Source organism: Charadrius vociferus, unplaced genomic scaffold, assembly GCF_000708025.1.
Source record: "Charadrius vociferus isolate BGI_N301 unplaced genomic scaffold, ASM70802v2 scaffold1, whole genome shotgun sequence".
Classification (NCBI taxonomy): Eukaryota; Metazoa; Chordata; class Aves; order Charadriiformes; family Charadriidae; genus Charadrius; species Charadrius vociferus.
In genome coordinates this window covers 4,949,777-4,972,225 of record NW_009647680.1, presented here as the reverse complement: position 1 = coordinate 4,972,225, position 22,449 = coordinate 4,949,777, and the positions used below count along the sequence as shown (strand labels likewise).

General features: G+C 41.8%; 1 protein-coding gene across 1 annotated transcript; it reads right to left on the bottom strand.

Moving 5' to 3' along the window:
* Nucleotides 1–3,837: 3,837 nt before the first annotated feature.
* On the bottom strand, nt 3,838–21,856 carry CTSC (cathepsin C). The gene is made up of 7 exons (XM_009881246.1): nt 21,822–21,856; nt 20,871–21,048; nt 11,120–11,286; nt 10,528–10,683; nt 8,827–8,942; nt 5,215–5,346; nt 3,838–4,522 (listed from the first exon to the last, which is right to left on the bottom strand). Exons 1-7 carry the CDS (start codon nt 21,854–21,856, stop codon nt 4,020–4,022), a joined length of 1,287 nt encoding a protein of 428 aa, XP_009879548.1. The 3' UTR covers nt 3,838–4,019.
* Between the last annotated feature and the right edge of the window lie 593 nt (nt 21,857–22,449).

Sequence of the window (22,449 nt, the reverse complement as noted above, 5' to 3'; positions counted from 1 at the left end):
GTCCTTAGATCACAAAGGAGTCACAACAATCCGGCCAGGTCGCCTTTCACAAAGCAACTGCAGGATTCCCCAAACTATTCTTGTGCCTGAGGAAGTGCTTAAACCAGAAAATCACCCAACTCCAGTGATGGAGACTCCACCACAGCCTTTGATAGATTTTACAGATTTATTACACTCGCTGTTAAACAGCTAGAGCTTATTTGTCTTCTGCATGTATTAATTTTCAAAACACGGGACTTTTAATATCTCTGTTTGCTGGGCTGATGACCAGCTCTGTTGCTCCTGTAAGTATTTATCAGCCATGACATTATCTATTAACCTTCCTTGACAAGTTAAATAGATTGGGCCCCTACTTGTTCACTGCAAGGCATATTTGCCAAACCTGCAATTATTCTCCTGAGCGATAGCTTATTTCCCATTTTAAGCTACTCCAGATAACACATCATTTATAGGTAGAAGCCATCTAAACTAACTATAGCCTCTTAAAAAAAAGGTAAATTGACATGGCAGAGACCCACGTTTCTCTATTTTGTCTATTTTGTGGGCCATAGTTTACGTCCAGTCTTCTGTACTCCTTACAGCCAAGCTTAGAATCACAGAATGGTTAGAGTTGGAAGTGATCTTAAAGATCTAGTTCCAACCTCCCTGTCACAGGCAAGGACACCTCCCACCAGACCAGGTTGCTCAAAGCCCCATCCAGCCTGGCCTTGAACACCTCCAGGGATGGGGCAGCCACAGCTTCTCTGGGCAACCTGTGCCAGTGCCTCACCACCCTCACAGTAAAGAATTACTTCCTAACATCTAATCTAAATCTGCCCTCTTCCCGTTTAAAACTGTTACCCCTCATCCTATCACTACACACCCTGATGAAGAGTCCTTCCCCAGCTCTCCTGTAGGTCCCCTTTAGGTACTGAAGGCTGCTATAAGGTCTCCCTGGAGCCTTTTCTTCTCCAGGCGGAACAACCCCAACTCTCTCAGCCTGTTCTCTTAGCCCTGCTACTCAACTTCTGAGGAGCTGGAAGAACACCAGCGAGTGAAGCTGTGTCACAGCCTGCACCATCATAAAGTGGAGCGGTACCCCCTCACTTCTGAGGTTTACCAACTCTCGCAGTTGCATGCCTTTTGGCCTGCGGGAAGAAAATGCTCTGGCTGGTCTTCAGCCTGTGGCTGCCGAATGTACTTTCTGTACTTGGCCCACAATCTCAAAAAAAGTTGAGACTCCAAATGTGCCACATTGGCCACACGCTAGCTCCGTCAGGCTGATTGGCATTTCTCTGTGCAACTCTGAAATACAGAAAAAAGGGACATTCGCACACCTCAGTCAGCCAGAGGCAAACAAACATCTGATGACAGTCGCTGGGGGCAGCGACGGTGACAGACCGCTCCGAGAACTCTCCCATCCTCACATTAGCACCAGTGCAGCTGCCACACACAAGCAGTGACAGATAGGCAGACACGGGAATTTCTAAGAAAATAACACACAATGCTATTTAAGAGGCATGTAGCTAACGTGATACGAGGCATGGCAAATAGCAAGTATTTTTGTATTTGTAGCACCACGAGTGTCAGCAGCAGTTTGACTGTAACGAGTAGATTTCCTAACAGCTAAAGGACAGTAAAAATAGTAAGATATACCTAGCTTTTACAGCCATATTCTTAAGCTAATCTCAAGTGCTACAGATGTTAAAGAGAACCAGGAACCAAGAACATCTGTACAAAGCCATAACTTCATGAAAATACCAGCTTATGAAGAATCGACACTTCCCAATGCATGGGACATTGAAAATGCATCGTATCCGTGTAGTGAAACCACAGGCACTCGTGGGTGGCAGGACAAGCCTGCAGATCACCTACACAAAGCCCATCTTCTTTGGTCCTGAGAGTTTATACTGGTGTCAACACGGCTGCTGATGTACAGAGAACCTGTCATCCAAGTTGGGTCAAGCTGTGTAGCTGTAGTATCAGCATAGCAGGAAGTTTGCTGCTGGCATCGTGCTGCAGCCAACATAGTCTTGTCTTCCAAAATGAAAGCACAGGCAGCAATTTCTTCCTTCCTTGTTTACTTCAAGCAATTTTCAGCTTTACTTTTACGACTGTAATTCAAATCAATGCCTGGAAAAAGGGTAGTGGGTGACCTACTGAGAGCCGTTTATCAGCACATGAACTACCACACCGTTATTATGCCTGATGACGCAGCAGACACAAACCATGCACACAGTCGGGGGAAAGCAGTATCGCCTCTCCCACCCCAATAACGTTTTCCCCAGGAAAAAGACTGTTGTGGGAGAAGAGAGGGAGAAGTGCAAGAGAAAAGGTTTGCCCTTGGTCGTGCATTTTAGGCAAAGAGGTGTGAGGGAGAATTGTACATCTTCATGACGTACATGCAGCTGCTACTAAGGGGTTAATTCCTCATGGGACTCACAGTCTTGCAGGAACACCAAGTAATCCAAATGGGAAGGAACAAGTGCCTTGCTCCCTGCCCCCAATTCCCTCAGCTAGAACAATCCAATGCATGATAGAAACTATTCCAGAGGTTCTTGTTCCAATTCTGGCAAAACACAAGTTCTAAATTTCCAAATGTAGCTTGGTTCCAAAAGGTTCCAAATGTAGCAGGGGGTTCCAGAAAAAAAGAAACCTAAAACCATGAAGCTATCCTTCCCTCACCCCTCAATTTGAGCAAACTAGAGTCAAGTAGTTCTTGTGAGGTTTTCCTCCTGAAGTAAAAGGGAATTTTCCCTTCTCAGCTAAATGGGATATTTTGATTACAGGCAACTGTTCCATTTTCCTGAATTTTATGTATTTCTCTACACCTTAAGAAACCCCCCAAAAACCGTAAGATTGGGGTTTTTTCTACATAAAAAAAACCCCAAACAAACCTAACTTCTTTGGTCACATATTATTTTAACAGATTACTAAAGAAGTCATTTTCTACCCTGGGACTCGCCTCCAAGCCACTCCTATTTACTCATGTGAAGAAGAGCAAAGATCAGTGCTGCGCTGACCAAGTATTGTGTTGCAGTCGAGTTTCATCTAGAAAGAAATGGTGAATTCCAAGTGTTGCAATCCCCCCCATAACTCTGCTTTTCTACCTTGTATATTTGAAAGGAATATGGCAACAGATTAACAGAGCAGACTTAAGCAGGATTACTGGGGAATTAGCCACTTAATGAATTGTCCCACATCCACAGCAAGGACTACTGCACAACCTTGCTTGATGCTGCTGTGAGAATCTTGGCCTCAGTGTGACCATTCCCAGTTCCTCTCCCCTCTCACCCTCTTTCTCACCAGTTTAGATCCTGCTAAAGCAAAAAATTATTGACAGGAAGTTCAAAACTCAAGATATGTCTCTAAAATCAAGAACCAACTGCTTCCACAAGTACAAACTCCTGCAGGAGTGGGGTAATTTTTATTGAACTCAGAGATGATCAATTACAAAGCACAGCAATAAAATCCAGAACTGCAACATTTAGTAACAACCTGAAACGTAGAACTGATTTTTGTCATAAGGATTTGACATGCAGTTTTTGCAGGACACTTAAAGCTTTGAAATTTCCTCTTAATCAGTGTAATTGCCCATTCCCTTCCCAATTCACACTTATGTTCTAAATTGCAGTGACTTCCTGATTTCTGAGAAGTAAGGCACTACAGTGTCCTTTCAGAGTGGTTACAGATTACCATAGCAGATGCTTCCCTCTGAGATCTGAAGTTCAAGATTGTCCACGGAAGAAAATGCAACGGGGGACTGAAGATGTGTATCTAGTGATGAATAACTGTCACCACTGTTACCAAAACAGCCATTGCGTTCCAGGTGTTCTACTGTCAGACTCCAGAGGAAGCCTTCAGTGCGCAGAGCAGAGCTAACAGTGTTCACCCTCTCAACTAGGCAAACTGTTTGCTCTATTCTGGAAAATTTCATTAAAGCTCCCCTGTTCAAGCTTGGGGACAGATTTTAACCCGTCTCTAACAAATCGGTATGTTTTTATGGCTGGGGACAAGGCACTGGAAGAATACCCCTGCATTTATAATTTCGGAATAGGAGTTGCACTCACTGCAATGCTTTCAATTGCACATTCATCCGTGCCACGGCGGATTCTGAAGTAACCATCTTCTCCCCACGAGGTGCCCCAGCTGTTCTTTACAATCCAGAACTTCTCACCACTTTCTGGGTCTGTACCATAGCCCACCAGCAAGACAGCATGATTGGTCAACTCAAAAGGATTGAAGTCATCCTGCAGCCCAGTGTGATGGTAGATCCCCTCTTTATAAAGCATAAAATCACTATAAACCTCAAAGGCAACGGCCATTGGCCCATGCAGAACAAGCTCGAGTTTCATCAGGGCTTCATTGCAGCCTCCATAGAAACCACCGACATAGTGGTACTCAGAAGTGTAGTAGTGGTAACAGCTGCGCTTGAAAGTACATGGAGAATCTTGGGCTGTGTAAGGGAAACAGTCCTCTTCTACCACACCAAAGTCTTGGACGTACTTTCCAGCAATGAGGTATGGGAAGCCACCATCACAACCTAGACAAAAAAAATATCTGCTTATTCCCTTGGAGAGTTATTTGAGATGGGAGACTCTCCTACCCCAATCTTTTGGACTACTTTTAGATGCGGTATTGTACACAAACTGCAGTGACCCTAGATAGTCCTTAATATTACAGTTAGGTATAGCTAGCTTTCCAAAACACTCACAACAAAATTCCCATCAAATGGGAGCTATGCTGGGAACACTAATGCATGGACCACCTTCTCATCCAATTGCTCCTGACACTCCCCATCAAGAAGAGCATGAAGTAAAAAGACCTGTCCTAACACAGGTACCGTCCCTTGGATAGATTTAGTCATTGCTTTTCCTTACCTCCCCCTCCCTGTATGCTCCTCCTCCCTCCGAATATGCTTTTGGGAAGATATTTGGTTCCTAGGCATACATTGCAATTTTTAGCCCTACTCCTTAGATGCTTCCCATCTTCCAGGTAGACCTAAAATCCAATAACATCCTGAGCACAGAGCCCTACAATAAGGTGGACTGACAACTTTGGAATATTTTCTGCAATCTTTAAAAAAAAGAACTACTATAAAGTATAGCCTGCCAGATACTTTATAAAAAAAACTAAATCACAGGTGATAGAGAAGGCATGGAGGTTTTTAATATAGTCTCCTTCTGCAGCATTATCATTACTGAAAGTTATCTTTGTATGCATCGGTGTACTTACCCTGAGAATACTGGCTGCAAGACACAACCTGCTGGGGACTAAATATCGGTTTCTGAGTGTTGTTTGTGAGGATACGTATCCTTGCTTCCAGCATACCCATGGATGAAAATGCGTAACAGCTGCCACACGAGCCTAAGGAGAGGAGAAAAAGGAACCACGAAAAGCAGTCAGCAACATAAGGCAAGTCACCTGCGTTCAGGTACAACTATCGCCAGAGTCCACTGAAAAGAGTCAAAACCTACCAGGCAGTGATTAGAAGCTGAATATTGACACAGCAAAAACTGTAAATATACATTTAGCTTTTAAGCATGCAATTAAAAAAAGAAAAAAACAAACATTTCTAAAAACTTCTGAAGGAACACTGAGCTTATCCAAGAGTAAGAGACAATATATAGCTCTTCAGTGTTTTCCAGTGGTATCATTTAAGAGCTTTGCTATTCCTTCAGAATGAACCCACAGGGACCACATTAGCAGGGCCGAGAAGGCTCATAACCTACTCTCTCAGACTATAACCCTTTACGGTGCACGTACGCTAAGGGACAATTAACTATTTTAAGTGAAAGCTGACAATATTGTTCTACGTTATTTCAACCTATCAATGGATTTAACACTTGGTACACAGTTTTTCAACACAGTTGAAAAAATATTCCACCTCTAGAACTACCCCTAAAATAACTGACTTTTGAGAGTCTGGCAGTATAAACAGAAGGTTTGACATAGCGGATTCATCCCAACTCCCTTTACTTCCCAAGGGCATGTAATTTTTACGCTGGCTTTTCAGAGGCACCTTAATTTCCTTTCTGTTTCCTGGCAGAGAGTTAAGTCTCCTTACTTTTGCATCAAAATTTAGTATTGCTTCTAGTTTTAGGCCTCTTCACCCCTTAGGAGCTTCCTGGAACACATTAAAAGCCTCTGGAAGTGGAATGACAAGCATCACGGAGAAGGACAATTACTTGGATGAGGTCCTATTTTATCTACTGATTGTCACCGAGGTGCCCAATTTCCTTTTGTTTCCTGACCGTAGGAAAGTCAAATATTGCAGAGCTATGAAAAGAAGGGAGGCTTGAGGAACAAAACAAAATACTTTCTCCTGAACTGTGTAGGTGTATAAAAGCAGAGCTATTACAAAAGCAAGACTTCGTGAAATTGCACTTTCACTCAGTTAGACGTGTCTCTGAAGAGAAGGGACAAAATCAGCCTGAACATGAACACTCCTCGCCCAGCAGGACAAATGGAAGCAGTGAAAGGCACCTCCCATTCATTGTACAGTCACAGTACGGGAGATAGGCCATGCTGCAGAACACTTTGTTGCATTTTGTGTGCAAAAATGTAAAAAACATGATTAACACAACCATTTCAGTCTGAATACTGTTGGGGTGCTTGCTAAATTTCTTTCCTGCTACCACAGTGGTATTTGTGAGGCTCATAGCATGACAACCACACTGTAACAGCAGAGAGCCAATAGAGCTGCAAGAGTAGTTGCTTTTCTGAGACTTCGCACAAATTCTCTTCCAGAGTCTATTAAAGCTTCAGCCACATCATATTCCATACACTCAACTGCAAAGGGCTGTTACATTATGAGCAGTAAGGAGGAGACACAGCGCATCTAGTGAAGAATCAGCTGACTAGGCTTTTCACCTACTTTGATCTGCAGAAAAAGCTTGCAGAAAGTAGTCAGCAAGAAATTGGAACTGCAGTCTAAAGCTAACAAAATCTGTAGGTTCCCTTCTTCTCACCCCTCTAAAGTTGATAACAAGCAATGACAGGGCTGTCTTCAAAGACAACACATCTCTTAACTCAAAGATGCAGTTACTGCTCTGTAAACAACCTGAGAGCTCAACCTTTACTTTCTTGACTACAGGAAATATTAGCAAGGATGCTAACACGCTGACAGTAAATATTATGGTCCGAGGCAACTGCAGTTGCATGAAACTCACCATGTCTCAAGGCATTCCTCAGAGAATGCGCATTTCCTTTTTAACTCTTGTCCACCTCAGATGCTGTATTTTTTTCTCCTTAGGTTAAAAGCAGTGATTTCACAAGCATGTGAGATCTGGGAAGCCATGATCTTGTAATTCATACAATTCCCTCTGCATGTGCCAGACAACTTGCATCTTACTGCTTGCAGCCTGCTCCCCAAAGGCATTTTCTAATTAGTCATCTAATAATGTTAATGATATATAACTAAGACTTTCTAATACCATCATTTTAATGAAGCATTGACATCCAGTGCCTCAGAAAATCACACAAGCTACCACAAGCAAGACTTAATCTGTATGTCAGCACTATTTTGAATGAGGTCATCTTTTGAAGGTTTTGTTTTGTGGGTTGTCTTTTTTTTTATTTATTTTATTTTTTTGGAAAAGCTTGAAAGCTAAAATTCTTATTTAATGGAGCAGAATGTATATTCCACAGGCATTTAACATACTCAGCATGGACTCTCAGATTACAGGAAATGTGTAGGCAGCTTTATTATTGGAAGCACCAGACTAGTTTTCATTTAGAGAAACTTTGAATCAACATGGTGGAGAAAGGGCAACTTTGGGACCAAGTGTTCAACTGTTTGGAAGGTAAAAGAGCCCACGGCACATTCACAGTGCACACCAGGAGAAAGTACAGGACTCACACCTACACAGGACTGTATCATTTCCTGTTGCCATCTTTCAGTGATGCCACGTGTCAGCTTGTGAGCTACAACTCCCACACATCTTCCTCTGCTGCTTTCGCTACCAGGCGTCCAGTTGACTGAATTGGGCAGAACAACTAAGCCATAAATGAGGGACCAGTGATTTATGTGATCCCCTCCCCATCATATTAATGTTAAGTTCCCTTCTCCTCAAAGTTGCAACCACATAGCTACCAGGAGATGAAAATTTATTTGGAAATAGTGAAGCACAGAAGGAATACATTTACTGAGTCCACTCCTGGCCTCCGGTATTTAACTATTAATTCAGAAGTCTCACACCACAGTGCTATAAGAGCATTCCCTATAAAATAAACATGTATCAGAATGTTATTCTAAGTCTATTTTGAGCTAAATACCTCCTCTTCACAGGGGCAGAAAAAAAAAATAGTTTTTACAAGTACATTATATTTATCAGTGTCCACACTTTTCACAGTGACTGACACCCCTTCTTGCAATTAACCATTTAAGTGACTCCTAAAGTTATTGGGGTGATAAGATTTGAAAGTAGGATAAATAATTTCCATGTGTTTATTCATTAAAGCTGCATTATAATTTGCCATCACCAGGAATGAGGGAAAGAATTAAATGCACATCAGTTCTGTCAGCGCGCAGAAACCCATGACTGAGACTGTTTGGACAAAACCCGACAGCTGTCTTTATGCGCAGCACTGTGGTAATTGGCTTTCATTCCAGCAAGAGACATTGCTGTTTGCATAAGCCAGTACCACCTTCTATTTTGGTACAGTGTTGTCAGCCAGGACTCCACCCTGTTTCCACAGGTTCTTCATAGTAAAGGTGAATCTGTCAAAGACACTAGACAAAACCTTCTTGTTAACAGTAAATTACAAAGTACATCAAAAGAGTTCTACTGCATTTCATTCAGAGGTTTGGGGTTTTTTGTTGGTGTGTTTTTGTTTTTTTTTTACCTTGATTCCGAACAGGGCTAACGTAATTGACACCATTCACATTCCTCCAGTCCCAGGATTCTGGCAAGCCTGAAACTTTTTTGAGTAACTCGGGTGTTAGAGGTGCAGGCTTTGGTCTAAAGAGAAGAAAATGCTTCTGAGTAACATACCACACTCTAGGCAAGGAAACAATCATGTAATGCTCAGTTATCACCTTCTGGCTTTTACTAGTTGCACTTACTTCATGCTAAACAATTTGAAGTAGTCTCCATCTAAGCTGAGTGGGTGTCAATCTCAGGAGATTAGTTTCAGGAGGATGCAAGACCTACTCAAATCCCTCCCTGAGGGAACTGTATTATGAACAAGCTGGTAAGGTCAAATACTTTTGAACCAGTCTGAAATGGTGAGGTAACTCCCAGTGACTGCAGCAATGCAGCTCTGCCACAGCTATTTTACACCTCTGCCATCATGAGGTATGTTGATTATCTGACTGCAGAAGGCACCTCACTTTGGCAGCATGCATTGACAGCAATTATAGACTGTTTAATTGCAGACCAGAGATGGCTTACATCGACACTTCAATAACTGCAGTCCCACTTGCCCCAGAGGCTTCACAGAGAAAGTTTTTGCTGTGATTATTGAAGAAGTATTGAATGTCACTTGTCATCTACCGCTTGCAGCCAAGTGATGCTCATGTATCAGCAAGCCAAGTGCTTCCTGCATTCAGCTTTCACATAACCTGATACTTGACCCATAAGTCATGCCACCAAGTGCCATTCACACACACCAGGCACTGGAGTTTGGTGTGAAAGCATTAGAGGGCCAACAAAATACTGTCACAGCACTGCATGGTGCAATAGAGCTTCCACATAGATTACCGTATTTAAGACCACCTACAAGGTGACTTCTGTCTATAGGATGAAAGCATGATAATCTGCATGATGCTCCCATGCAAATCAGAATTTTTATTGTATAGTTGCACCTTCTTCTACAAACATGCAGTTGCCACAGTTTGGAAAAGGAAGTAGCATTCCTACCCGCAGCAATATCAGAGTCAAAAAAGCAAAAATACAAAGAAGGTAAATCAGCTGTAAAGGGAATCGGCAGATCAAAGAACTCTAGTTCTCAAATTAATGTAGTAATCCAGCCCCATTACCAGTCTCTGCTGTGCGATCTGCAAGACCCTGCAGGCACCTTCAGGGCTACTTCATGATTCTTCACTGAGACAGTCTACTCCTGTTAGAGGACCCTGGTTGCAAGCATGGCAAATTATGAAAATAACCATGAAATTCCCTCAGAAAATCTTCATTATTCATGTTTAACAGCAGAATGCATCTCACTGGTTTTTAATTGCACTTATGAACTAGCAGAACAAGAAAGGTGGTGATGCAGAAACTCCTGACTGTGGGTAGACAGGAGAGTGAGATGACAACTGAGACTGTTCCCACTTCTTCCCTGCACATATGAATTCAGCAGCAAGTTACTGGGCAAGATTAAATGGTAGATGACCCTATTTATCTAAACTGCTTGAGACAACAGATACTCAGAATAATCATTCAAATGAAGAAATATGTTGGCACTCCATGAAAGTGAGCTGGAAGGCCTTGAAACTTGATTAAACATCTGAACTACAAGCCAAAACACAGCTAGGAAGAGCCAGGAAAAATACAAGCAGATTCTCTGCAGCAGTGTGTTTTATGGCAAAACAAAAAGCTTTAGTACCTTGGAGCTCTGGAATAGAGACCCCCAGCTCTTCTAGTTAGTTCTTCCAGGGCAAAATTCTCATACTCCTTATATCTTGTTGCTCTCCAGGACTTCTGGTGAGCATTGATAGCATTTACAAAGTCAAAGTTGTGCACATAACGTCTGCTTGAAAGTCTGCAAATAAAAGCAACGAAACAAAACAGTAAGAAGAGGGCTGGGATTGAAAAGTAAAGGCGTTCTCTAAACTGAATGTGGAAGAGACTAACTCTGGAAGCATCTTCTGTTAGGTACTGATAAAGAAACATGCAATTATTGGATCAAGGTAAGGTTTCCAAAATTTGAGACAAACTAGAGGGACATAATCATCATCTTTAGACATGTCATTTTTGTAATTGGGCTTTACCACAGACTGAAGGAGAAATTCAGTGATGTGCCTGTGATAACAGGCACATCTTCCTCTGGTTTTGCACATTTATGTTTATTCTCAACATTATCACTGGCATTAACTTTGTTCTCAGTGACAGAATTGGTCCATATGGTTTTAGCCAAAACCTGAAGGACAGTTATTAAACATTTTATTTGAGTAAAAGGTCACTTATCTGTTGCTTACCTTCCCCTGGGCTTATGGAGAGGTAGCTCATTTATGTGAACATCTGAAGGAGATGAAGAAATCTTCTGTCCGCTGAAACAGGCCCAATTGTGGCCAAGTACATCATGTACCCATCCTGGTAGAGTCTCATTACAGTAGCTGGTTACATTCTGACCTTCCTTTTTGTACTGTAACATGAAGAGGTTACACTTGTGTTGGGTAGATGCATTTGTGACCATAGCAGTAGCCCCTACACACCCAGCTGCTTCTTGCCTCTGTTTCAGAGGAACTGGCCATATGTTCCAGATGAACCAGCATCATGTTCGATTTCAAAACAAAGAAACAAGAAAAACAGTTTAAGCAGCTAAAATAAACTGATATTTATCAGGTTGCTAGAGGAAGACAAACAGCTTGTGACTTACACTTTTAGTATCAACACATGCATTAGTATCAGCATCAACTAACAGGTGCTAATTGTTTGGGTTCAACAGTTACTTTCTAGGCAAAATGTAAAAAAAAAAAAAAACCTCTTGGTACTTATCCTTCTCTTCAATGCCCTGTGGTTTCTTGCACCAAATATGTGACTAGTCAAACAAACCCTGGAGTGCTGCAAAAGTTTGAGATACTAAGACTCACAGCAGCATGAAAAGTAAACACAGGGTGGATGGCAAGTTTCCCCTCCCCGCCCAGGAGAACTGTAGTATAGCATTTCATTTTTAGGAGTCAGAACCGAAGATGAGACTTCCATCACAGCTCAAATTTAAAGCAGTTGCAGGAAGAGCATCATGAAACAATTTCACCTGAACTATCAAAATGAGACAGTAAGAAATGATGATCCATTGAGAGCTACTAATTTGAAGCTGGTGGTGATGGGAGTGTTACCAAAGCCTCAAGCCCCAAGACCTAACACTGCCTTATTCAGTCACACAAGTCTTCATTTTACCGCTGAAGTGGAGTAACAAGTTAATCTATTCAGTACAGTCTGTCTTCAGACAGCATTAACACTTTGCCCAGCTACTTAAATTTCCTGGATTAGCAACTCTTTGACAGCAGAATGTCCCAGGGAAGACACAAACTAAAGAAAAAAAAAAAGAAAAAGAAAAAAGACATCTTTAGATCTTTACTCATCTCTTAAGGTTAAGTCTGCTTTGTATTAAGCTATACAGGAGCTTGAACACCCCACACAACAAAAGCTTCCACTTGAGAATTTTAATCTTGCACAAATCCCTTACAAGGAATCCAAGTTTCCTAGTCCAAAAATACTTTATTAAATCCCATTGCATTTGAGTTGCATATGTACAATGGTCCAAGGATTTTGTACCTATGTTTCAACAAAATGCTTGCTCAGCCTCTTCACTGAAGAAGATAGTGGCTTACAGTGATGGAAATGCCTTAACATGGAAAATAAAGTAAATAAAGAGACTGGGAGGTTTGTGACTAATCAGAGGGATAAAATTAAAGGTTAATCCTCTGCATGTTTTAGAACAATGGGAATTTGCTTTGCCCCCAGTTCAGAGGTTGCAGAGGCATCACATCTGCACACTTGCTTGTCTAGCAAGGGAAGCATGTTTGCTGACTGGAGCAGGAGCTGTTACCATGTTCTATTCATCCTATCTCACCGTGCAAGATTGTGCAATATGGGAAATAGCTACACTTGGCCTAATACCAAGAGCAAAGTCCAGATACAACTTTTGAAAATACCTTCTTCACAACAGCATTGCTAGAAATCCAGGCACTACCAAAAGCAACAAGCTACTGACCTTACATCAGTAAGTTACCATGAGAGAACTTTATTTGGCTCCACATGATAGTGTAAATTAATACCTGTCTTTTCTATCTAAAAGCTGCCACTGATTAAAACAAGACCGAGCACAAGTATTCTTAATAAGTATAGGCTTTCAGTCTGAATACTTGAAGAATAATCAAGGAACAGGCCTGCTTTCTGCAACAATCAGATGCAGATCCCACCTAGCGTGGAGTTACATTGAATCAAAACAAGTGGAACAGATTTGGGACTTATTTTCACAGAAAAGAGGCAGTGATTTATCTGTTAACTAGTAACGCCCACTTCCCCCCCCCCCCCCCCCCCCCCCCGATGTTGACAGATAACTAACTAGGATAGTATTCACACCATTTGTGCAACTCATCTTTCAGGAAAGTGAATTTAGCAAGTTTCTTGCTTATATGTTTGAACTGAAAGAACAGCGTAAAACTAGAAAGGAGGTGAGGGGACAGTCAATGGCAATGCTTCAAGATAAACAAGAGACAAAAGCCAATTTCAGGTAGTCTGTGCAGAAACCTAAAATCAAGCAATTCAAGTCCTCTGTAGCTACCTTTTTGCAGACTGGCAGATTGTAAGCTACAACTGAATTGGCTTTAAAAAGGGGACCTGAAGACTTTGAGACCACAGCCCATCAATGACAACTGGATAAAGGGAATTTGAACTCCAAGACCCATTTTCAGCTAGGAAATTAAAATATATCCATAAGGAAGTGGCAGAGAAACCTTTAAAAAAACCCCAATACTTATGCTTAATTTCTACAAGCTAGTTAACTCCTCAATGGGCCACATCAGAAGAACTAAAATGGGACAGCAAAGTCATCAGTGCCATGACAGTGACACCCACTGCTTACAATCAGAAGGTACACCATCAAATGAGTATTTCATTGCTAAAACCACATGCAGCACTTCTTGCTGTGACCAGAGAAAGGCTCTAGCAGATTGGCTCTAGCAAATCTGACTGTATCAGTTTTAGAGGACCTACTATGAGTATGTCTTCCCAGATAAGAGTCATACAGGCATGTGACTAACTTCAGCTGCACCAGTTCATTACGGCACCACTGCGTGAACAACCACCACTGACTCAGGTGGATGCTAATTACAACGCCAGACATTGCCAGAAGCTGCCAGCACGGTGCCCAGCACGGCTGTGGAACCCATCACAGAATCGCATCCTTCATGGAAGGCATCAGCCACACAGCTGTGACCACCAGCTACTGCTGGACAACTGCTACATGCATTTCCTCTGCAGACTTAAGAGGATGGTTTTAATTTTGAAGTTAATAAGAGACCACTGTAGACATGCCACATGTGATAATTTCATCAGCCAATGTTCACATGTGCAGCATTAAGTAAACTCCATCCAGTGACCTGACCAATCTGGAACAACTCCTGTAGAAAGGCACCTGAACTATATTCACAGTTCAAATTCTGAGGTTTGAAAACATTAAGCTTTAATTCTATTTCAAATGTATATTTTTCTCAAGTCTCACAACCCATGTAACTTTACCTAATGCCAGAATTCAGCCAAGCAACTCCAACATTAACCTTAAAAAGCTTCATGTACCTGAATTTCAAGGCTTGCTACTAGATACCTGAACCTAGGTAAGCTTTTTGGTACAGTATACTGCTCATAAAGTCATCCCTCTGCTGGTCATCATGACATCATCCAATTGCATGCTCAATGCCAGTCCTAGTAAAAAGTGTAATTGTCTAAAGCTTTCTTTAAATTTTTAATTTGCCTAAGAGGAAAGCAGGAAAGGATAGGAACCTTATTGGACACAGTATTTTAACAGGGATTCAGCAGTGCTACATACACAGGCTGCCATCCCATCGTCTTTTACATCTATTGTTCTCAACTTAAGCAATGTTCAGGCAATAGGCCAACTCGAGTTCCAGGAGGCAGGGCTACCCAATACATTAAGCCTGCTGGAAAGACCACTCATTTATCATCAAGTTTACAAGTGTGCCTATGCATTTTAATACAGGAAGAACATTCTTAAATAGAACAGGACTGCAGATTTGCAGATGCCCTACTATACAAAAATATAGATTATCAGAACCGATGATTGCATCTTGCTATCTGATAGAAAATGCAAGGAAATATCAACTACAGATGCATCTTCTTTCCTCCAGGCAACATTCTGTAATTCAGAGATTTATGCTTTCAGATTTACACTTTAGGGAAGCACCTAGTTGCACGTTGCCAGTTAAGCAGACCCAACTACAATAGGTTAGAAATTAACTTTCAATTGATTTGCAGGATGATTAAACAGCATCAGCAACTCTAACACTTCTAGTTTAGCAACATGGAATAAAATGCGTTCAGATTTCTTTTTTTAATATTCTGAAATTTAAACATTAATTACTGCCACTTGTCTAGGCTGTTTTTTTCAGAATGGAAGTCCTTGGTTTTAACCAAATTTGGGGGCACTGGGGAAAGAGGAAAAGATGTGACAAAGATGTCACCAAGTCAGTCTGGAAAAGATTAGTAACTTGAGTAGTGGAATATTCTAGAAGTTATTTCTTTCTTTTTGCTGAAGTAGTGCTAATATTTTAATATGAAGAAGTGCCAGACTTCTCGTTTTTGCTAGGAGGACATCTCAGAAGTCAGAAGTAGTACCACTTAGCTTAAGGGACAAACAGTGAGAATCCTACAAGACTGTCTCCCTTCACAGTGGTAGTTTTAAAATAATAAAGAAATACTATGAAGATATCAAATAATTGAAACAAATTAGCCTCAACTTTCATTTCAGTCTCACCCTAGCTTTTTGTGTTATGCTGTTCCTGTTTGTTTTGCCACCCCCTGGAAAAAGAAAAAAATGTAAAGCCTTGTGTCTTGCCTAGCCCTACAGAATCCTTATATCATCCAGCAGAAGCACACGCTCAAGCTTCTGCCAAGAGTCAGTACACTAACTTCACATGCAAGTTCAGCATAAGGACATTTCAGCAGCAGACATTAAATAAGAAACAAGAGCATTCCCATAAAACAAGTTCTTTTGTGCTGCAAACACCAGGCAGAGTAACTATGACTTGTGAGAAGCAGACTGCAGTAGAGGATGCTGCATTTAACTTGGCAAGCCTTGAGGGACAAGTCTATGTACAACAATGGTTAGAAATAAAACACTGCTAGAGCTTCTTTACTTAAGCTATTGAAGCAAACTGAAGAAGAAAAAAAAACATACATTGATAAGCTCAGCCAATACATTCCTTTGGTGTAGAAAGTCACTTCCCCACAGTCCTCATGTGAAAGAACAAATAACTTGTAAAGGCAGTGAGGCCCTACAAAAATTTTAGTGGCTGTCTCTTTAGTAAGCCATAGGAACAAAAGGCTATTAAAAACTCACTGAAACATGCCACCATCGTCAAACAGGCTGCGTCTATAACCACACAGTACCGTAGCACTGATAAAGCCACCATTTACATAAGCCCAAAGCATTCTTGTTAGTAATTAATAACTTCATTTTTAACATTAAACACAAATACACTGCACGTTCATCAATTAGTACCAGTTGCACTTCTATGCTTGAAACACATGAAGTACTGTATTGGCTTAAATACTACTCTTCTTTTTGCCTAGCAACTCCATCCTTTCTGTTCAATGGCAAAGTATGAGGAAAGTGTTAAAGCATCCTAGTAGGTAAATCAGGATGCTTTATCTGTCCTGTCACCATGATGGGGTCTTAGCCACATAATTTAACTTTAGTGCAACATAAGCAGAACTCGAAATTTATGAGCAGCCTTTAAGCTATGAATACTTTCCTGACAAGCTCAAACCCATAGCCATGGAAAGATGTGCAAGGCTTTCTGTGTTATGGCTGCTCCACCACCACAAACTGCTCCATGAACCAAAAAGTTACTCTACAATCAAAAAGTAACTCCAGAACAGTGTTCGCATTGGCAGGTTACTTCAGAGTGAAACCAAGTAATTTTATCAAGTAGTAAAAACAATAGCAAATTGCTCCATACTACAAATATTAGTTCTGTACCTTCTTGTAAAGCAGGAGAATGACAGCAAAGAAAATTCTGCTTTTATGCTTTACTCTGGCTGCATTTCCAGGGAGGAAGGCCCTTGCCACTTAACATTCTAGTTTGCCCCATTTTACTCCAAGGGCTTCTAGATTATGACCAACATTAAGCAAATGAAGTCTGCCATGTTTACATTACTTTCAGGTGCAAATGGCAGGAGCATTTTAAACAACAGGCAATCATTCTTCAAAAACCTCTGAAGCATACATTGAGCAGAATATATTACTTGTCCTCTAGAAGCCTTACAGTAGAAGATGATGTGATAGGCCCTAACAGAGCATTAGCCGCATTTGACAGAAGAAACCACATCTTTAGTTTATACCAGGAGTAGATATTATGTATTTCTATTTTATATGTAATGCAATATTTACTGGATAAAATATAAAGACATACACATGCTTAAATATGCCACAAGGTCAAGCAGCTTGCAAGGAAACACCTCTTCCCCCCAAGTCCCCACTGACAATTAGAATCATAGAATTGTCTAGGTTGGAAGAGACCCTTGGGATCATCGAGTCCAACCATCTACCCTACTCTACAAAGTTCTCCCCTACACCATATCCCCCAACACCACATCTAAACGGCTCTTAAACACATCCAGGGATGGTGACTCAACCACCTCCCTGGGCAGCCTATTCCAATGCCTAACCACTCTTTCTGGGAAAAATTCTTTCCTAATGTTCAGTCTAAATCTACCCTGTTGGAGCTTGAAGCCATTCCCTCTCATTCTGTCATACCTGTGAGAAGAGACCATCACCAACCTCTGTACAGTGTCCTTTCAAATAGTTGTAGAGAGTGATGAGGTCTCCCTTCAGCCTCCTCCTCCTCCAACTAAACAGTCCCAGCTCCTTCAACTGCTCTTCATATGATTTGTTTACTAATTAACTAATTGTGAAATAACAGTTTTGCAGACAGACAGTATTGTAAGTTGTTGCCTAACAAAGTCTCCTAGGTGTTTGCAGAAAAAAAAAAAAATATGCATTTATTAAGTGCTGTGGTATTTCCTCGTGCTTCTCAGCCACTATACTTGCATCTTGGTAATCTGTTGTTTCCTTTACAGCAGCAAAATTATAGAGAGGGTAACCAAATTGGGCTTTAATCCTCTCTATAATATTTAAGGAAAGCCTTTAATTTAAGCATGTCTTGCTGATGGATTCCCTACTACTGAACAATAAGCTAAACAAGCTTGCTATTTCACAATACCAAAAGCAACTGCAAACCTAACAATTAATCCATTTGTCTACAAAGGGCTAAGACACATTCATGACCAAGAAATGCAAGCTATTGTGCATCGCTACTGCTCAGGTGTATATTCCACTTACTTTGTTTTGAGCAGCAAGTTGGATCAGATGACCTGATTCCCTCCAGACTAAATTATTCTATAACACAGTTTTGGTATATTAAGAGTACTCTTGCAAATCAATGCATTTATGTTTTCATAAGCACAGAATACACGAGATCAGCACTTAACAGTCACTTGAGTTAGTGCTCACCTTCCAGTAGTGTATTTCACAAGGTACAGATAGCAGCAGCAGAGCAGTAAAGCCTTCAGTGACTCTCAACCATCTTCAAGTCGGTGCTTTACAGCTCCACTTACATTCCAGAGCAGTCCACTCACTGTTTTGATGAATAAATTCCTCACACTCAAGAATTACTTTGACAATCAACACTTGTTTCAACTGGTCACCATACTGGCTTGTAAAGCAACTCTGCATTTCAGTGCAAAATATCAGCCTAAGAATTCCCAGCACGTTAGTTCCACTCTATTTCACCTCAGATGAATCCACCAAGGCCAGCAATGACTACTGAATTCCACCTGCTAGAGATGACACCTCAGGCCGGAGATCATGAACAATACTACAACATTTAGTGCCCCATTGTCCTCAGGGAGGTAGCAATTCCTGCCACTTTGGAGGCAGGCCCTCGCAGGGTAGGGAAGCTCACAGAGGTGTCCCTGCTGGAGAAGTTTCAGAGCAATTCTGCTCAATTAGAGAATCCTTCACTGTCTGTAGTTTTTACTGTATCACGCCCCAAACCAATGTGAAGTGCGCATCATGGCAATTTAGTGTCACTACCTTATACAGATGAGAGAACGTCTATCAGGTATTTCTCTCTCACACTTTGCTTTTGCACAAGTATAAGAACCTGTCTTATGCAGAAGTATTCCTATTTTAAACATTTACAGTTATGAGTGCTGTAGTTTTGGCAGAGAAAGTTTATAATTTTATTTGTAGTGCTCATGTAGTGCCACATTTTGTATTTGTGATGAAAACAGTGTTGGTAACACAGGGATGTTTTCGTTATTGCTCAGCAGTGCTTTCACAGCATCAAGGCCTCACCTGCTCCTCAGACTGCCCTACCAGTAAGTAGGCTTGGGGTGCACAAGAAACTGGGAGGAGACACAGCTGGGACAGCTGACCCCAACTAACCAAAGGGATATTCCATACCATACAACATCATGCTCAGCAATAAAAGTTGGGGAGAGAAGGAGAAAAGGTGGGCATTCAGAATTATGGCATCTGCCTTCCTAAGTAGCAGTTATGCGTGATGAAGTCCTGCTTTCCTGGAAATTGCTAAAGATCTGCCTGCTGGTGGCAAGTAGCAAATGAAATCCTTATTTTGTTTTGCTTGCATACGCAGCTTTTGATTTACCTATTAAGGTACCTTTACCTCAACTCTCAAGTTTTTGCACCTTCACACTTCCGATTCTCTCCCCCATCCCACTGGGGGAAAATGATCAAGTGGCTGTGTTGTGCTTAGCTGCCTGCTGTGGTTAACCCACAAACAACATGTAAACAACCTACAAGGCAGCCCTTTCCCTTAACTTAAGTGAGCTCCAATCAGCATGGAAGAAGCTGCAGTTAAATCAGAGCCTCATACATCATTTCTATTTGGTAAGAATTACAGTTCTCCTGGAAGAGTGGATCACTCATTTTTGTTAACATCTGAAAACACTGACTTGAAAACAGCTGCTGTAAAATAAACTACCTACAATGGCTCCCAGAAATACCATTTAAAGCAAAAGTCATTTCTCCACCTTCCTTACTACTAGCCAAGGTTCAGAGATTTTATGCTTGGACAAGGCTGGGGTGTTTACTATTGGCTCATCTGAAGCCAGATGCAAGATCATGTTTCTTGAAACAAACAAGAAACACGTTCACTGCTCCTGCCTAGGGCTGCACTCACCAACTGAGCAGTCTTGCTGCACAAAAGATCTGTCTCCCAAGTACCAAAATCATCCTGTAGAGATTGCTTCAAGCCACCCTCCAGATTCATAATGCCACTCATCAGGACAGCAGCAGAATGCTCCTTAGCAAGTGTGTCTTCTCCTGTCTCCCCCTGCCTACCAGCACTGTTTACAGCTTGATCTGAAGTCATTAACAGGGACTGGAGATAAGCATATTACTCAAAAAGAACAATTACAGGCAACAGAAAGGTTCCTTAAACATTAAGGTAGTATTCTGGAATAAAATTTAAAGATCCTAGAAAACCTCCAGCAAGGAGAGCAGATGGCCTTTCTAAAGTTTTCACCCATTTGAGAACATCTTTAAGGAAAGATAAAAGCAATGATATTTGCTATTTCACTTGGGTCCATGGTGTCAGGAACTTAAACAAAAAAAAATTATTTCCAGGCTACCAGGAGAGTTAGCGTCATGAAGGCCTTCAATTGCTTTAGGCATGCCCAGAAGGGAAAGAAGCAGCATCTGTAATAAATTTTTCAGATAATGCCCAATGCGGAATAGAAATACCTCTTCCCTCCTTCTGCTCCCTACCCAGCCACTGATAAACTGTTTCCTTACATTAAAAAAATAAATCCTGTACCTGGTAATCCAGGCAAACCTCAGAGCCAAAGACAACCAAGTGTCCCAATGACCGCACTGCGGTACTCACGAACTACAGATAAGCCTAGCTACAGGCCATCTTAGCAACAGTCACTGATACAGAACACACCAAGTTAACTCACCTTAAAAAATGCAAACCATTTGTAGTCATTTATCACAATTTCAAAGCCTTGATTGTAAATCAAAGTGAAGAAACCATAGTTGCCCAGACTATCCTGAGCCACATCTAACTTCTGAAGATTCACAAGCACCTTCCTTTCCACAGGTCCTGCAAGAAATACAAACATTATTGCATGATTACTGCATGGAAGAGAAAAATAAAAATTAGTAGAAAGAATGTTGCAACATTTCTTTTATTCCAACAGGGGCTAATATACTTGTTGAATACAGTCTTCTGCAAAAAGTCATCAAGCAAAAAATGCTTCAGGGACTTCACTTACTGAATCACAGAAGCTTGGGTTGGAAGGGACCTTTAAAGATTATTTAGTGCAACCCTCCTGCAATGAGCAGGGACATCTTCAACTAGATCACATTGCTCAGAGCCCCATCCAACCTGACCTCGAATGTTTCCAGGGATGGGGCATCTACCATCTCTCTGGGCAGCCTGAGAGTGTTTCATCACCCTCATCATAATTTTTTTTTCCCCTTATATCTAGTCCGAATCTACCCTCTTTTAGTTTAAAACCATTACCCCTTATCCTATCACACCAGGCCCTGATAAAAAGTTTGTCCTCATTTCTCTTATAAGCCTCCTTTAAGTACTGAAAGGCTGCAATAAGGTGTTCAGGCTGAATAACCTCAACTCTCGCTGCCTGACTTACCTGTCAGTGGTCTACATGCTCCTTTTTACCACTGTCAGACAGTATTTGCACATTTAATTAGCAGCTGCACCAAACATCTGTTACTGGGAAACATCAGCTTATTTAAACACAACTTGCTATACAGCTACAGAGGACTCTGATGCTGTGTCACTCAGGCAGTGTGTCCGCAATGACAAACCTTCCCCTAAAACGTGTGGGATGGGTGATCAGCCACCCCTTCACCACAGCGCTCCGACTCCCTCCACCACCCACCTCACCTCCACTGCTCCTACTGCCACCTGCCTCATCGCACCAAAAAGCGGATGATTTAGAAAACTACCAAGTATCTTGTTTTGTTGTTTTTTTTTTTTTTAAATAGTACTGACATACAATAATTAAATAACGACCCCCCACTACTATTACCCCCCCCTCAAGGGAAGTGATGTTTCTATTTCTGATGCTCTCAGGCTGCCCAGGCAGCAGCCCGCGGCCTCTCAGGAGCTGCCCAGGGGACACCCAGAAGCTGAAGCCGCCGTGCTGCTGGCAGGAGCCGCTTTCAGGCCAGGCCGAGCTGGCAGGGAAGGGCCCCGTGGGCCGTGAAGGAGGAAGAAGCGAGCCGGCATGAGCCGGTGGAGTTCATAAAGAGGCCTAGCTGAGCCCAAATCGAAACAAATTTTAAAAAAACCGCCTAAAACTGAAGTGGAAGATTAACAGCGCAGTGCTCACCCAGGGCCAGACTAACACCAGCGTTCCACGCTGCTTAATTCACATTGATGTTTTTCTGCCTTAAGGCCGGCAGGGACCCCCGCTCGAAAGCCGGCAGCAGGGGGCCGACGCGCGGGGGCCCGCTATAACCGAGCCGGGCACCCCCTTTCCCGCTTCGGTTTTATGGCCTCACGGC

Excerpts from the sequence above, each read along its gene's own strand:
- CTSC (XM_009881246.1), bottom strand. The coding sequence starts at position 21,856 with ATGAGGCAGGTGGCAGTAGGAGCAGTGGAGGTGAG. Across the intron at positions 10,684-11,119 it reads CTCCATAAGCCCAGGGGAAG|ACTTTCAAGCAGACGTTATG; the intron begins GTAAGCAACAGA and ends TTTTATTTGCAG. Across the intron at positions 5,347-8,826 it reads TAGCCCTGTTCGGAATCAAG|GCTCGTGTGGCAGCTGTTAC; the intron begins GTAAAAAAAAAA and ends TCCTCTCCTTAG.